Below are 16674 nucleotides of genomic sequence, written 5' to 3'. Positions count from 1 at the left end.
GAAGAGCAGAAAGCACCGCAGAGAAGGGGCGCAGGAAGGCAATGCCGGAGAGAGACGGCAGGACGGCGGGGTAAAGAGAAAGTCTCAGAGAGCGCCGCTGGCTCCAGCTGTCAGGCAGTGGGAGGAGAGATCGCTGTGGGACGGAGGGGGGGGCGTTCTTAGGAAGTTATTTAAGAACCAACTTTCTGGTCGGTCCTGTGTCCTTTTGAGGAAGTACCCCAGAGACGCCCAGAGCCGGCCCGCGCTGGGGCACCCCGGAGGGAGCGCAGGTAGGCCGCCCGCCGCCGCCCCTCCTGCCGGCGTCCCGCCCGCAGCCCTGCACGCGGGGGTCCCGGGCCGCCGCCTCCTCGGTCGGCGCCCGCCCCTGGGTCTCCGGGCCAGTGCTCGGGTGGTGCTCGGAGAGCAGGGGCCGGGAAGGAGGCAGCCCGGCTACTCCACTTGGTTCTTCACCCCTAACTCTGCACCCACTCAGCCCCGCCGGCTTCTGAGCTGGGGCTTCCCTCAGGTACCCGTCCTGGGAAGCTTTCCTAAAGGCGCTGCTGGCTGACCCCTAAGCGGCTCCTAAAGGGCAGCTGGGGTCTCCCCCTCAACACACAGGGGAGCGGACTAAGGAAAGAGGATGCAAAGGGCAGGGAGGCGGAGGGGGCGGGGAGGGTGGAGGAGACCCAGGTAAGAACAGCTTCCTGCTGCAACTGGGGTCCAAGGCTTAGCTCTCCGTCTCCGGAAGCCCCTCCCGGGCGGCAGGCAGAGCCGACCTTGAGCACCTCCCCCGTCCCCGGACCTGGCAAGGAGCAGGGCCTGTGCCCACCTGCACCCACCCAGCCCGGCCTGCACGGGCCTCTCTCTCTCACCTGGCAGGCACTTGGGGGTCCCCAGCCTCCAGTCCTCCCTCCCCAGGAACTACTGCTCAGCACCCCTCTCCTGGAGCCCCCACCCCACCCCCGCCCGCACCGGCCCATAGCCACCTCGCAGCCCCCTCGGCTGCTCCCCACCAGAGGACGCCTCCGTCCTGCCTGGTCTGTTAATTCTTCTTCTCTCCCCCACCGCGTAACCCACAAGACACTGTAAATAGGACTGCAGGTATTTACGGCCCCTCCGCTCAGACTTGGCACTTCCAAACACTGCTGTCTCCTTCCAAACCCCCGCGCCCGGGGAACGGGCTCGGGGCCTCCAGCGCTGCAGTCTTTGCTCAGCTAGCCCCTGGGCAGCTTACCCCCAACCCCGGTCCTCCCCTCCCCTCCCACCTTCTCACACCCTTCCCTGGAGCCTCCATAAGGCTGCGCTTCATCTTCAGAGGGTGTGCCTGGCTTTTGGAAACAGCCAGAGAACCCGGAGTCCTGACTGGGTAACCCAAAAGCTGGAGACAAAGTCTCCCTTCATTTGGCCCCTCGGTCAACAAGTGCCGACTGGACCCCGACGGGGAGGTGTGGCGTTTAAACTGGTCGTTTGTCTGTCCAGACTCGGAAGGAAGGGGAAGCAGGCTTGGGGCAAGGGCAGTGTAGCCCCGTGGAGGGAGTCCTTTTAAAACGGGCTATTTATAGCGCTCTCTAATATTGCAGGCGCCTCCGGGTTACCTGCCCAAACTCTCCTCTCGCTAGTCCTGCTCCCTGGGGTCCCGGCTCCAAAGCAGTGCCCACCATGTTAGTACACCCTCCCGGCTTCACTGCTGCACCATGTCAGGCTCGAGTGTAAGCATCCCTAGACAGGAAGCTTTGAGGGAAATCATCCTTCTCTATGGTTCCCTGCGCATCCCAACTGGCCAAACCGCAGCCTGGCACAGAGGGGCCTCTCGATAAATACTGGCTGCATTAACTTGCAGGCATGAATGTTTGAGAGAATGCCACTTATCTGGCGTGAGCGTATGAGTTTATTCTTCCAGTGAGGACACCTCACCAGTCTACAGAAAATGGGCAGAGGTACCTGCATAAACGTTTCTTCCAAGAGATACCCTTTGGGGGAATGAGAAAAAGACCCCGCTCTCCAAAATCTTTTACAGCTTTCATTGCTCCAAATAAGCCCTCTTTCTTCTGCTTTCCGTGTTTTCACAAACACGAAATCCCCCCCGAGGTCCCTGGGGAGCTGTTCTCTGTCATTAGACTGATCCTTCCTGCCACATCTCAGGGTTTATTTATGCGAAACTCAAAATGAGTTGCTCAAGAGCCGTCACAGACAGATACATCTGTTTCTCCCCTTTTGAATCCTTGTCGCAAAAGTAACTGGCTTCACGTTCCTGTCTGTGTCTCCATTGCTCCCCCCAAGGAACCTGTGAGGCTGAGGATGTCGGAGTCCTCCGAGACCGCTTTCGGAGGCAGGAGAGCCATCCCCCCCAACACCTCCAATGCAGCAGAGAACGACCCCCCCACTGTGGAGCTGCAGGGCCTGGTGCCCCGGGGCTTCAACCCGCAAGGTACGGTCCCCTCCCTCGGCCCCCAGAGTGCTGGGTCAGCCCCTTCCATCTCCACTGAGCTCCCACCAAAGCTGGCCCCCTGCCAGTCTCTTGTTTAAAGAAGGGCCCCCAAAACCCTCTCTTGAGTGGTAAAAGCACCAAAGATCAGGATTTGTATCCCAGTTCTGTTACTTCATTGCTTTGTGATGTCAAGAGCTTCCCTGGTGGCTCAGTGGTAATGAATCCACCTGCTAATGCAAGGGAGGAGGGTTCGATCCCTGGGTCGGGAAGATCCCCTGGGGAAGGAAATGGCAACCCACTGCAGTATTCTTGCCTGGAGAATCCCATGGACAAAGGAGCCTGGTGGGCTACAGTCCATGGGGTCACAAAAGAGTCAGTCATGACGAAGTGACTAAACCACCAGAACAGCGATGCCAAGGAGGTCACCTCTTCGAAGCAAGGCCATTAGCGGAGGCCTCTTGCTGCCCTAGTGGTCTGTTTCGAAGAATGTTCTCTCGCTGGAAGTTTCCACTTCCGAAACCCCGTGGCTGTTTCGATTGTTTGGCTCCCACCTCCTTCCTACCCTGGGCCGTGTGTCCACTGCTGTGCTGGAGAGAGAGGCTGGGGTCTGCTGTAACAGGGACAGGGGCCCTGGGCACAGGCGCTGTGACTGTGCCCTCTTCTCTCACCTCTACCTGTCCAGAGGGACCTGCTCTGGGAGCAGCAGGCTGCGCTGATCCCCTCCCAGCCCTGGCTGCTGTCAGGGGGCCTGAGTGCCAGCAGTGGCTTGGTGACACAGACACCATTCCCTTGGGAACGGCAGGGACACTCAGACTCATGTCCCTGAGCAGAAACCTGCAGGGAACACCCAGGGACCCAAACCCGATTCTGCTCCTGAGGGGCTCTGTGTTGGTTTCCCCGGGAAGTGAACACCCCCTTCTAGGGGAAGTGTTCACGATCACCCTGTGGGGTGTGGTTAACCTGCTCAGCCCGAAAGAGACCAGAGCTTGAAAGAGAATGGCAAGGACAATGCTGGTTATGAGCAAACCCAGCAAGTTGGAGAAGAGCTGGGCATGATGGCAGGTTCGATTGTGTTAGTATCGTGTCCAGATGACATGATATCTAATTGTGAAGACGGAGAGAAACCCCAGGACCGCCCGTGGGGCTCCATCCAGACCGGGAGCTTGGGCTCACAGAACTGAAGGGCATCTTCGGCTGAGTCCAGGGGCCGAGACACGGTGTTAACGTGGAGTTCTGAGCCCTGTCTCCCTTCCAGCTTCTGCACACTGTACCGTTAGAGCCACAGAACTGAGTTTAACAGGACTTGCTAATCAGCTCGTCTGAATCGCCGTGTTATAGGTTGGGAGATTGAGACCAAAGCAAGCACCTGATGTTCACATCTTCACTGTTAGTCTAGGAGCCTTCCTTCCTTCTTTCTTCTTTTTAAAAGCAGATACAATTGGAAAGAGTGCAGATGTTAAATTACCAACCAAGGTACCTCGGTGTAACCAAACAAGTTATCTTGTTTCAGTTTTCTAGCAAAATTCCCCTCCTGCAGAGAAGACTCTGGGACCCAGGAGAGGGGGGGCAAGGTGCTAAGAAGTGAGCTGGGGGAGCAGAAAGTGAACGGGGTACAGAAGAAGTGGGAGATGCCACAGAGGCAGTGAGGTGTCACCAAGTGTCCCCTGGTCCAGGACTCAGAAGACCCAGGGTCCTGTCCAACATCTTCCACTTGCTCACTTTTGGGCCATGGGGGCACGTCATGAAAATGACCAGAACCTCAGTTTTCCCACCAGCAAAACGGAGCAATATCCACTTCACAGTCGTCATGAGGCTCAATGACCAGTGGCTGTGAGAATCTTGATTAATATGTGCTCACTGATCAGACGATATAGATTATCACACCTCGGCAAAGTCTGGAACCCACACATGGGAACCTTGATCTAAGGCTAATGTGTGTAGCCTGCAACCCTCAGATATCAAAAATGCAACAAAATGTTGCCAATAAGAAAATTGCCGGAGAACTTGAGTGGTTAGTTCAATTTTTTAAAAATCTAGAAATACTAATTTTTTTGGTTGCTTTTTTTTGGAGGCAGGGGTGGGGAGTTATTTTGAACTGACTTATTTGGAAATATCAGTCATTATTTGCTTGGCAGTCAGATGTGTCCACAGCCCGAGTGACATTCTGGGATACTTATGACAGGCCCTGGTATGGGGGTGTGTGTCCAGTGAACAGTCAGTCCCTTGAGAACTGAATGACTCATCAGTCGTAGAGTCATTGTAACCTTCTTATTAATAACAGGTTTCTGATTTCATAAACATGTATCCATTTAGTAGTTCTACAGATGAGCTAAGTGCTGCATGCACCGAGGAAGGACCTGTGAGCCCAGGAGGCATAGAAATAAGTCCCAGATGAGTAGAACAGAAAAAAAAAAAAAAATATATATATATATATATATATATATATATATATATCATCTGATCAAGGAGGGCCAGTTCCCAATATCCTTCATATTTCAAAGGTCTGTTTAATTGTACTAAAAGTGAGTTTTCTGGGACTAAATATGTCTTCTTTACCCCAAGTCCCTGCTAAGACCTGGTCACGTGGGTTTAAGTGCCAGTTTCTTGTAGCTTTCTCAGCCGCCAGTGGAGGACTTGTATCTTCTCGATCCCATCTGAAGATGACTGCTTCCAGGACTGTTGTTGTTCAGGCACTCAGTCGTGTCTGACTCTTTGTGACCCCATGGACTGCAGCACGCCCCGCTTCTCTGTCCTTCGCTATCTCCCGGAGTTTGCTCAGACTCATGTGCATTGAATCAGTGATGCCATCCAACCGTCTCATCCTCTCCTGACCCCTTCTCCTCCTGCCCTCAATCTTTCCCAGCCTCAGGGTCTGCTTCCAGGATAACAAAGTCCTAAGCCACACTCTCTTCATTGGCCTCATGGTAGTTTTCCAGGGTGTCCCTTTAGCAAGCTGCTCTTGTGAGATGGACTGAGAAGGGCGGAGAGGCAAGAGGAGGAAGAGGGGGGGAAATGCCAGATTTTCCCCTTTGCATAGTCTTGTGGCGGCGGATGTAGACAATATATACTGAGTGTTTGTAATACCTTATTAGGGATTCCCAGGTAGCTCAGCAGTAAAGAATCCATCTGCCAGTGCAGAAGATGCGAGTTCAGTCCCTGGGTCGGGAAGATCCCTGGAGAAGGAAATGACAACCCACTCCAGTATTCTTGCCTGGGAAGTCCCCTGAAAAGAGGAGCCTGGTGGGCTACAGTCCATGGGGCTGCAAAAACAGTCGGGCATGGCCAAGCGACTAAACAACAGCGCTTTTAATGCAGGGCTTCAGTGCACATTTGGTTAAGAATGATTTTTGCCGTATTTCAAAGTGTACAAACAAACATAAGGTTCCTCCCACATGGCAGCACGTGCTGTAAGAAACATTGAGATGTTTGAGCTGACGGTGGAGCCCGGGCCGTGGTGGTGTTTGATGTTCTCCTGTATTTTTAGGGATCCTTCGTGGCTCCCCTTTGAACTCAACTGTAGCTGAGAGAAATATCTGGAAATCCCCTCAGCTTGTTTGGATTTGCATCTCTTTCTAATAGGCTGTGCTGCGTGCTCATTTGGTGTTTTTGAAAATCGCTCCACAGCCTTCCCGGTCTCAAAGGTTATTTCAGCAGGAGATGTAATGTTCCGGAAGATAAGCATGTATTCTTGCTCTGGTTCGACTCTCTGTTGGCAACAATAGGGATCATTTGCAGCAGTAATTATAATTCTCATTTGACAGGTCTAACGCAATTTGAATTCAAACTGGAAAGCAAGCTCAATCTATTAAAAAAAAAGATAATCAAAGGCAGGCAAGATCTAGTATTTTCAGGCTAACGGGGTCTGTGCCTTTCTGATCATCTCCCCCGTCCCTGCCTCTCCCTCCATGTCAGAACTAAATCAACTAATTGACTAGTAGGTCGTCTCTCCTTTGTGCAGAGGAAACCTCTCTGGGTTCAAGATTACTGAAAGAATAAAAAAGACCCTCAGTGTCCAATTAAGAGATGATGCTGTGTAGAACCAGTTCACACGTCTCCTCTTGATTTGTGGGAAAATGTTCAATGATTGTGTCAGGAACTATGCCAAGATCTCTCTGGGGACACACAAATGAACAAGTCAACCTCTGGCCTCAAGCAACTGTCCATCTAGTGGTTGGAACAAATAAGTGAGAGGAGTGACCAGTGGTGTCAGTGGACTGGGGAAGAGGTTGAGGAGCGCTTCCTGATGGAAGGACGCCTGAGTTAGGGCATAGAAGATGAGTAAGAGTGTTTCAGGCAGACGAGTGTGTGGAAGGGCATTTCTAGCAGAGGGAACAGTGTATGTTAAGTAGTGAGGACAAGAGAGGGGAGAGGCACCTGGAAAAGGTAAGCCAAAATCGCATTCTAACAGGCTTTGAAGACCTTACCTTTCCTCCTCCAGACACAGGACACTTGTCAAGGATTCTAATTAGCAAGTGACATGATCAGAATTATGTTTATTTAAAAAATGCTAATGTTGAGAAAATGGGGAGAAGGAGGCACATTTGGGGGCTGTTGAGATACTTCAGGCCAGAAGAGAAACAGACCAGAGGGGTTTTAATCCCTGGAGAGAGCATTAGACTCAGTTTTCTCATTCTAGCTTTTGCTGAGCATTTCTTACACATTCAGGATACAGGGCATCTTTCTTCTTTTTTCTTTTTTTCTTGGCCATGCCACACAGCAGGTGAGATCTTAGTTCCCCAACCAGGGATTGAACCCATGTCCCCTACATTGAAAGCACGCAGTCTTAACCACTGGGAAAGTCCCGCAGAGTACAGGACATTTTAATATTAATAGCCACAGTTAAAAAACAATAAGCTGTTTAAGAAAATGTTGTTAATGATTCTAATGAATGATGGTTTAAAATTCTGGGTATTCAAAAGGAATATGAGAAAGGAAACTTTATCCTGTTGTTTTCACAATAAAGAGACCTTGCTCCCCATAGACAGTATTTATACCTATCGTTTGGTAATAATATTATCAGAGATTGCATGGAGAACTCAGTTCACTAGGGAATTCCTAGAATATGAACCTAAACACTTAACTTATTTAAGGGTTCCATCTGTGACAGGTATAATCATTCTCTGAAGAATATTTTTACAAACTAAGGAGAAAATAATCTACTTTTAATCCGATTTTTTCCTATTAGGAGAAGGGTAGGAGGACAGGGAGGCAGCTGGCTCATGAGAAGAGATTTTTTTTTTAGCAGTCCATTTTCTGATGTTTTGGAATTAGGCTAAATTGTGTTAGATAGACTTTTTGAAAGCTGTCACTTTGAAAGAGAAAGCTGCCAAGTTTCCAGCTACAATATCTCTCTAAAAGACAAAAAAAAAAGAACGTGGCTTAGCAATGAGTTGCTCCATTCTGCCAGTAAGTGGGCTTGGCCAGGGAGAAGCAAATTCATTTCCTGTTTGTGGCGAATGGAGCCTAGGTGATGAGAAGTTTCCTTCAATCTAAACCGTGTCTTGTTAAGCCAGTAAACAAAGGATGAATCAATATGCCAGCTTAATAAGTGTTTACGGAGGCCCTGCTACATGCGAAGGAGCAATACCAAGCAAAAGGTTCAAGAAAAATATACCACTTTCTTGATATCTTATGACAACCTGTGCTCATATCTGCAGACAACCATCTGCAGAGTCCTTGCAATTATGAGGTATTAAAAGAAAAAAATACTTGATTGATCTGGGAGTGACGAGCTGTGGGCAGTAAAGGAAAAGGGGTTCATTCAGTGGTGCTGGGGACCTCATCTCCTTCTCCAAGACTTGGGGTAACCCTTAGTAAATCTATAAATTGTTGTTGTTGTAGTTCAGTTGCTAAGTCATGTCTGACTCTTTGCAACCCATGGACTGCAGCGCGCCAGGCTTCCCTGTCCTTCACTATCTCCTAAAGTTTGTTCAAACTCATGTCCTGAGTTGGTGATGCCATCCAACCATCTTATTCTCTGTCATCTTCTTCTCCTCCTGCCCTCAATCTTTCCCAGCATCAGAATCTTTTCCAATGAGTCGGCTCTTCGCATCAGGTGGCCAAAGGATTGGAGCTTCAGAATCAGTCCTTCCAATGAATATTCAGGACTGATTTCCTTTAGGATTGACTGGTTGGATCTCCTTGCTGTCCAAGGGACTCTCATGAGTCTTTTCCAGCACCACAATTCAAAAGCATCAATTCTTTGATGCTCAACCTTCTTTATGGTCCAGCTCTCACATCCACACATGACTACTGGAAAAACCATAGCTTTGACTATAGGGACCTTTGTTGGCAAAGTGATGTCTCTGTCTTTTAATATGCTCTCTTGGTTGGTCATAGCTTTTCTTCCAAGGAGCAAGCAGCTTTTAATGTCACCATCCATGGTGATTTTTGAGCCCAAGAAACTGAAATCTGCCACTGATCAGGAGATTACATTGGCGAGAGAGCAACGTGTCTACCACTTCCTTCTCCTTCTAAGCAAAACTCTCCTGCTCATTGCCCTTCTGTAGGTCATACACATCTAACTACAGTCTAGAAAATTATTTCTTTAAACTCTCAACTTTTCAGTGGAGCATTTAATCTTCCATAGCTTAGTCGTTTTATTTTTTAAATGGAAGGTTTCTCTTAGTTTCAATGATTTTAGCATGAACTTTTAAGAGATTGTATAGGAAAATTTTACTTACCATTGACTTTATTTTTTCCCACTTAGGGTACCACTGTGATTCCCTATAATTTTTTTCTTTCTTTCTGAAGGCATTGACTTAGAATGATATTGCAATAGAAAAGATAAAGATCACTTAGAAAGAACAATGTTTTTTAAAAACGACATGTTTTGAATTAAACATTGTCAAATACACAACAATGTAAGCTACATTATTTTAAAACAAACTCTTCATGTGTCTCTTAGCATATATTTAGTACATATGCTTGTTTTCACTATGAAAAAGGTATAAAACTACGATCGGTGGGGGTGGGAGCTGAAGTTTTGCAGATGCAAATGAGTTCGTTAGCACTTTTTTTTACCCTTTGTAATGAGTGGTCTAAGTGAGCTGTGAAGACAGGGCATTTTTATTCCAGTCTGAAACAAAACTGCTGGTCTGGAGGCTTCCTGTTTTAAAACCCCTGCATTATCTTTGGCAGTATTCATATACTATCCTGAATATTTTGAGAATGCAATTGTCTGATAAATAACATTTAAAACACTCGTATGGTTAATACTCTGATAAATGGAATGCTCTATTTTAAAATGAGCAGCCAGCTCCTCGTTTCAGATTTTCAGGTTTTATTACATTAGTTTGAAGTGAAAAGTGGCATATTTGCTAGGAAATTTTAAAGTATTACCCCAGGCTCAGTAGGGCTTCCCCTGTGGCTCAGCTGGAAGAGAATCCGCCTGCAATGCGGGAGACCTGGGTTCGATCCCTGGGTTGGGAATATCCCCTGGAGAAGGGAAAGGCTACCCACTCCAGTATTCTGGCCTGGAGAATTCTGCGGACTCTATAGTCCACGGGGTTGCAAAGAGTTGGACAGGACTGAGTGACTTCAGGTCTTCAGGCTCAGTAACAAGATGATTAAGACAAAGTCCGGTCCTTAAGGGGTTTACACACCCCTAGATAAAATCACCTGTATTAGGATGATACTAAGTGGCTGATGATAATAGACATTTTTAAAAAGAAAAACATATTCTGAAAATCTGGACGAGAAAATGACTCCCTCCACCTGTAGAAATTCAAGAAAAGAAAGACAGGCCTATCTGCTGAGAAGCATTGTCTCATTGAATCTGCACACTGCCATCATTCTGCAGATGAGAAAACTGAGGCACAAGTTTCTGTAACTTGTCCAAAGTCACAAAGATAGTCAGTGTCAGAACTGAGATCTGGGTCCAGGCAGTCTGGTTCCAGAATCCATGCCCTTATCCATTGTGCTATTCTACTTCTCCTAGCATGCAAATAACAATATAATAATAATTTTTAGATTTTACTATGTGCCAGATACTGTGCTAAAGTGTTTTATATACACTTTTTCTTTTTCTTTTAACGCTTACACCAACCCTATGAGGCATTTCATTGCCTTTCTAAAAATAAGAAAACTGGACTCAGATTAAATAACTTCACAGAGTTCTACAGTTAGTGATGTATCTCCCAAAACATATTCTGAAAAATCCTCCACACACACGAAAATACTTCTCATGGCCATTCGACTTTGGAAAGCAGTCTACCTGCAGGAGATTTGCAGTGCACAGCAGCATATGACAGTCCCGCATAAATTTTGCAAGAACCCTGATTGTGTGTGTGCACGCTCAGTCGTTTCAGTCTAGTCTGACTCTTTACGACCCTACGGATGGTAGCCCGCCAGGCTCCTCTGTCCCTGGGATTCTCCACGCAAGAATACTGGAGTGGGTTCCCATGTCCTCCTGCTGGGGATCTTCCCAACCTAAGGACTGAACGCATGTCTCCTGCATTGGCAGGCAACTTGGTTACTACTAAGCCACCAGGGAAGCTCAGGAATCCTGACCAACTCTGGTTAAACCAGCACTTCCCAAGTGGATTTAACCCTGGCTATTCCTTCAATCCCCCATGTACATCCCATAGAACTAGAACTTCACGGCACCACATAAGGATGAACTGACTTCAGTCAGACTCACTAGACGCTAACCAGGTTCACCAGACTGGAGTATGGAACTGGAAGGCCAGGGTTTTCATTTGCAATGGGAATGAGAGCCACTGAGAGCCTGATAGCAAAGAAGGACTTGCTTCTCTCTCTCTAGCTTTGTTCTTCCACACAGGCAGACCTGCTCTGGAAATCACTCATTTTTAGGGGCAGGTCATCATGCAGGGAGGGGTGGCAAGAGCTGAGGCAGATCCTGGCAGTGCCCTGGGATCAGGTATCGCTCTACAGGCAGACTGGACTCTCCCCACCTCACCTGGAAGGCCACCCCGACAGCCTGCCAGCTGACCTTTCTGCCACCAGCACCACCACCCTCCAATCTGTTTTCCTCTCTGTCACCAGGAGAGGCAGTTTCAGTTTGTCTCTGCACCTATCTAACCATATTCATTTGCTAGTTCAGGTTCTTCACTGGGTTCCCAGTGCAGTTAAGAGTCCAATCTCCCTGATAGGAACTTCAAGGCTTGCTGCCTTCTCTTCCACGGTGGTCACATTGCAACCCTCCAGTCAACCAATCACTTCAGCTTTGTTTCAAAAAAACATTGATTGATTTTGACGGTGCAATATCTCCATTGCCGCATGCGGGATCTAGTTGCCTGGACCAGGGATTTCACCTGGGGCCCTGCATTGGGAGCGTGGAGTCAGCCACTGGACCATCTGGGACGTCCCCACCTTTCCACTTTCAAAGTAACCCATGCGCTCTCTCCCCTCAGTCTCCTCTCATCCTCCTTTCTCTCCCACCTCTCTTTCTACCTGGAAAACTTGCTTGGCTTTCAGACCCCTATTCACACCTCAGTTCCTCTGGAAAGCTTCCTTAGTCCGCCCTAGTCTGGGTTAGGGGCTCCTGCCAGAAACCCTCCCCCACTCATCATTCATTTCATTTATCAGCGTGTTTTACTTTTTCACGGCACTGTATCATAATTACCTGTTCACTTTTCGGTATCTACCACTGTGCACTTGTATTTATTTAGCAGTGACCTAATGTATCTATATCCATGTCTTGAATGACAACATGGAATTGCATACTTCCTGGAGGACAGGAAGTTAGGAAGGACGTTAAATGTATTGAATATATGCGCCTGCATGCTAAGTCACTTCAGTTGTGCCTGACTCTTTGCTACCCACGGACTGCAGCCAGCCAGACTCCTCTGCTCTGTCCACGGGACTCTCCAGGCAAGAGTACTGGAGTGGGTTGCGTCCCCTCCTCCAGGGGATCTTCCCAACCCAGGGAAGAACCTGCGTCTCTTACGTCACCTACACTGGCTGCCTTCTGGGTGTCTAAGATGGTAAAGAATTGAACATACACTTAGGGTCTAAAATTATCTTAAGAATTGGAACAATTAACCTAATATGATAAGATAAAATTAAATTGAAACAAGTAAGGCCCTAAAATTAGGCTAAAAAGAAAATAGAATTGCATTGATAGAAATGGATAGATAACAACACGAGTAAGTGACTTACAGGGATCTGACTTATAGGGATCTGAGTTTTAATCCACTGCTGACAGAAGTGACATCAGAATGTCGTTTTAAAAGTTTTGCTTCACCACATGCTTAATGTAAATCAACAATAAGCGTATCCAAAACACTAATGGTATTTTGGACTGAAATCACAGAAATTTATTTTGGAAGATGCAGTGGTCTCATTGGTTTTCACTGGAAAAATCATAACTAAAGATGTATTTAATTCTAGGAAAAACACTACAAGAGAGAATTTCATAAAATGGAGCATATATATTTCAGAGCAGGTAAAAGGTCTAGAAATAATTTCTTAAAGAACACTGACGGCTTAGAGAATGCTTTACTCAGAGGAACACTCACAGTCGTCTTTATATACAGAAACAGCACCAGATGAAATGAATAGAACATAGTCTATATTTATGCAGAAGTTAGAACCAGAATCTATGGTTAGAAAAATTATAGGGAAGCAGATGTCTGTTCATCTTATAAGGATTTTTCAAATAATTGGATTATATAAAAATGAACAGTTTGCTTTATATGACAGTGGGTTCCCTGTTCAGATGGAGACTAAAGGCTTAAGTATGAGGATTTTCATGGAGGTGTTTCATATGGCAGGTCTACCAGATGGCCTAGCAATACCTCTGCCCTCTGAGAGTCTGTGATGCTGTAATATCAGTATATTCCTTCCACTGGTGCTGATGAATAGAGAGTGGTTAAACTCTTCTTTGAGGAATTAGGTTTTAGACATTAAAAAAAATAAAACATTATTAAAAGTCAAGATGTTAAGAAAGAGGGCCGAATGAGTTGATTCCTGAGGTCCTTCTCAAGTGGGACATTCATGATTCTTCAGCTCTTTCTGAAGCTAGTTTTACCCTGGGGATTGTGACCTTAATAAGACCAGAGAACTTAGGGGGCAGGCAGCTTGGAAGAGAGAGGTCTAGAAATAAACGTCTTCGGCCCACAGCCTCCTAAAGGAACGAAACTGCACTTCCGGGGACCAGGCACTCAGCAGGGCTCTGAGATGCCGCAAACGCAAAACTGCATCTTGGGCTCTCCGTGTGCCTCAGTGTCACAGCCAGAACAGCTCGCTGAGGACCGCATCACGCAGAACACAATAAGCCCATCAGAGCTCGTAGTCAGCGAGCCACAAAGAAGCCTCTGGTCCCAGGCAGAACGTCAGACCCATTCTTCCGTGAGGACGTTGACTCTTTGTAGACCTTCCCAAGAAATTAGTGTCTTTGTTTTAAAGGTGAGAAAACTCAGCTTCTGGGAGGCAACCTCCCTGACCTAAGTAATGGTGAGAGCTGAGATCAAACTCAGGATTACCTGGACTTTGAATTAATTCCAGGTGTTTCCGGGACTCCTAGACTCCAGAACTATAGAGAATCTTAATGAACCCAATTTCTCTATTTTGCCTATGAGACAAAATGAGCTCAGAGGGGACCAGACATCCTGCTCAAGACTCCTGTGTAAAAGCAAAAGAGGCCACTGAGTCTTACAGGGTGAAGCCCCAGCACTCCGTCTACACTGCGTGAGCACAAACCATACAGCTGGCATGGTCAGGAAAAGAGAGGGAAGTCAGGATGTCAGGATGCCTGCCCCCACCCCTCGCCCAATTTTCTCTCCCCCGTGGCCCTTTAGAACCCCAAATGCATACACAGAGCTCTATTTTTAGATCCCATGGGCTATAGCCTGCCAGGCTCCTCTGTCCATGGAATTCTCCAGGCAAGAACACTGGAGTGGGTATCCATTCCCTTCTCCAGGGGGATCTTCCCAACCCAGGGATTGGACCCAGCTCTTCTGGTTTGCAGGCAGATTCTTTACCACTGAGCCACGAGGGACGCCCATCTTTAGACTAGATCTTCTAAACTGCACTGAAGATGGGTAACTAGAATTACCGTCACATCAGTAATCGTTGCAGACAAATGGGGAAAAAACCTAAAGGAGATCTAACTTTCATCCAGTGTTATCATGTCTCAGATAAATATATAACTGACATTTACACTCCCGATTCCACACATCAGAGGAAAAACCTGAAGATTTTGGCATCACACCAGGGTTTGCTTCCAGAATGGTCGGTTGGTAGCCAGGCAAATGCGAAGCTTGTTTCTGCCTGTTCAATGTGGAAACAATCCTACCTCCCTCACAGAGACACCGACACTCTTCCCCCACACCTGTTCCCTCTGATCCCTGCTTTCGAAGGACAAGAGCTCCTTTTAGAATTATGGAAGGGGAGATTTACCCTTCCTGAATAAGAGGAGAATTTTGAATTAATGGTCTACTCTGTCCTTAGAACATCCCTTGGAAACTTTGTCAGATTTGATCCCTCCCCTTTTAAAGATAAAAAATTGAAACCTGTTATTCCCTGCTTTTTCCACTGTAGAGACGCCATAGTCACTGTGGGAAGCAGCTGACTGTTTGAACACCAATGTGAGACATGGACGTGAAGCTTTGACTCGAGTCCTGGTTTCTCTGTATCTAGACCTGTACGCTAGGCATCACCATCACTGCCCTCTTACACCCGAAGTGGGATCTGAAGTGGGGTCAGAAGGGGAAAAGGCTTTTAAAAAATCTTTGAATGCAAGGATGTCACAAGAGACCGATTCTGAAATCTACCCACCCCCTGTATAGAGTTTTATGTAATAAACCTATTACCTCGCATCTTCGGGAAAAATAATCTTGTTTTTCTGAGTGTGTGTTTAAACCAAAATTACTCAATGTTTTCCTTGATTGTTTTCTTTGTCTATAGACTACCTTAATGTTATGAATGTTCACCTGTTCAAGGAGAGGTGGGATAGCAACAAAGTGGACCACCACACTGACAAATACAGCAACAACCAGCTGATTGTACGTAGAGGACAGTCTTTCTACATTCAGATCGACTTCAATCGTCCCTATGACCCCAGAAGGGATTTCTTCAGGGTGGAGTATGTCATTGGTGAGTGCCTTGTGCAAGCTCTGCTCAAAACAGTCATGATACCATGGCTCATAATTGCAAAGTGGTACAGGTGTATTTCCTGGAATCACACTTTAACAGTTGGCTGGAACTGGGGTTAATCACATACAGTCCCTGTACCACTCTACACTCTAAGGTGGGTCTGACACAATGCCAAACATCAATAAATCATTTGCCTAGTCAGGCAAAGAGCACGTATAGTAAAAGTGAGCCCAGTTGGCATAAAATGTTAATGTATGTAGAGAAAAGCACGCATTGCTGATATATATGCAATTTAATAACCTGGGAAACAATTTGGCATATCTGTTCATGTTAAAAAGATGTATGTCCTTTGACCCCACAATTTCACCCTTAGAAATCTAAACCAGTGATATTTAAAATCTTCAAATCCACTTTTAAAACATGGGCATTATTTACTGCAGCGTTGTGTATGGTGACAAAAACATCCTCAGAGTGAGCAACTTTCCACAGCGGAAGGGCTGGGAATACCGTGGCATAGTCACAAAATGCACTGTGAATTCGACCTAAACCAGAGACGTCAAGAGAGGTGGTGAGGAAACAAAACACAGAGGCGTGTATGCAAAGTCTATGTGTGTGTGTGTAAGTGTGCGAGTGCACAGATCAGTAAAGCATTGTGAGTTCAGGGAAAAATTATGAAGCACACACATTGGTGTTGATGTGGGCTCCATGGTGGAAATACGGCCAAAATGAAGGCGAGTGAAGCAAAAGGGAAGGGAGCCAAGTGGGAAAAGGAGGGGAGAAAAGTGAGCACAAGGTAACTATATGGAGACGTCGATGTAAAATCACTGATCTGTAGGAATAACTATAACTCAAAGTATTAAATCATGACTAAAAATGCGTGCTGCCCTAGGGAAAAAGTCTAAGACTGCTGATCACTTGAGGAATAAGGTTAGTGCTTACTTGAGCTTACAACGTGAATTCGCACATAAATGTGGGGGAATGTTTGAAGAGAAGAGAAGGGGGAGAGGAGAAAAGAGATCCCTGAATCAGAATAAAAAATATCAGTGCGGCGATTGAGTTCTACACAGACTTGTTTGTTATCCCAATTGTGCAATGAGAAAAGGAAGAACTAAATTAACCATTCTGGCATGTTAGGCAAAGTGAAATAACAGTTTAATTACACTTAGGGAGTAGACTCTTATTGTTAATATTTTTTAATAACGGCTACT

General features: G+C 46.7%; 1 protein-coding gene across 1 annotated transcript in view; it reads left to right on the top strand.

The window, feature by feature from the left end:
* F13A1 (coagulation factor XIII A chain) overlaps positions 224-16674 on the top strand; it is a 140245-nt gene continuing 123794 nt past the window's right edge. The window contains exons 1-3 of the mRNA XM_018039247.1: positions 224-269; positions 2260-2407; positions 15278-15466. Coding sequence (XP_017894736.1) covers positions 2278-2407; positions 15278-15466 — 319 coding nt within the window. The 5' untranslated portion in view covers positions 224-269; positions 2260-2277. The remainder of the gene's footprint in view (positions 270-2259; positions 2408-15277; positions 15467-16674) is intronic.

Source organism: Capra hircus, chromosome 23 (assembly GCF_001704415.2).
Source record: "Capra hircus breed San Clemente chromosome 23, ASM170441v1, whole genome shotgun sequence".
In the NCBI taxonomy this organism is placed as follows: Eukaryota; Metazoa; Chordata; class Mammalia; order Artiodactyla; family Bovidae; genus Capra; species Capra hircus.
This window is presented reverse-complemented; position numbering and strand designations above follow the sequence as displayed.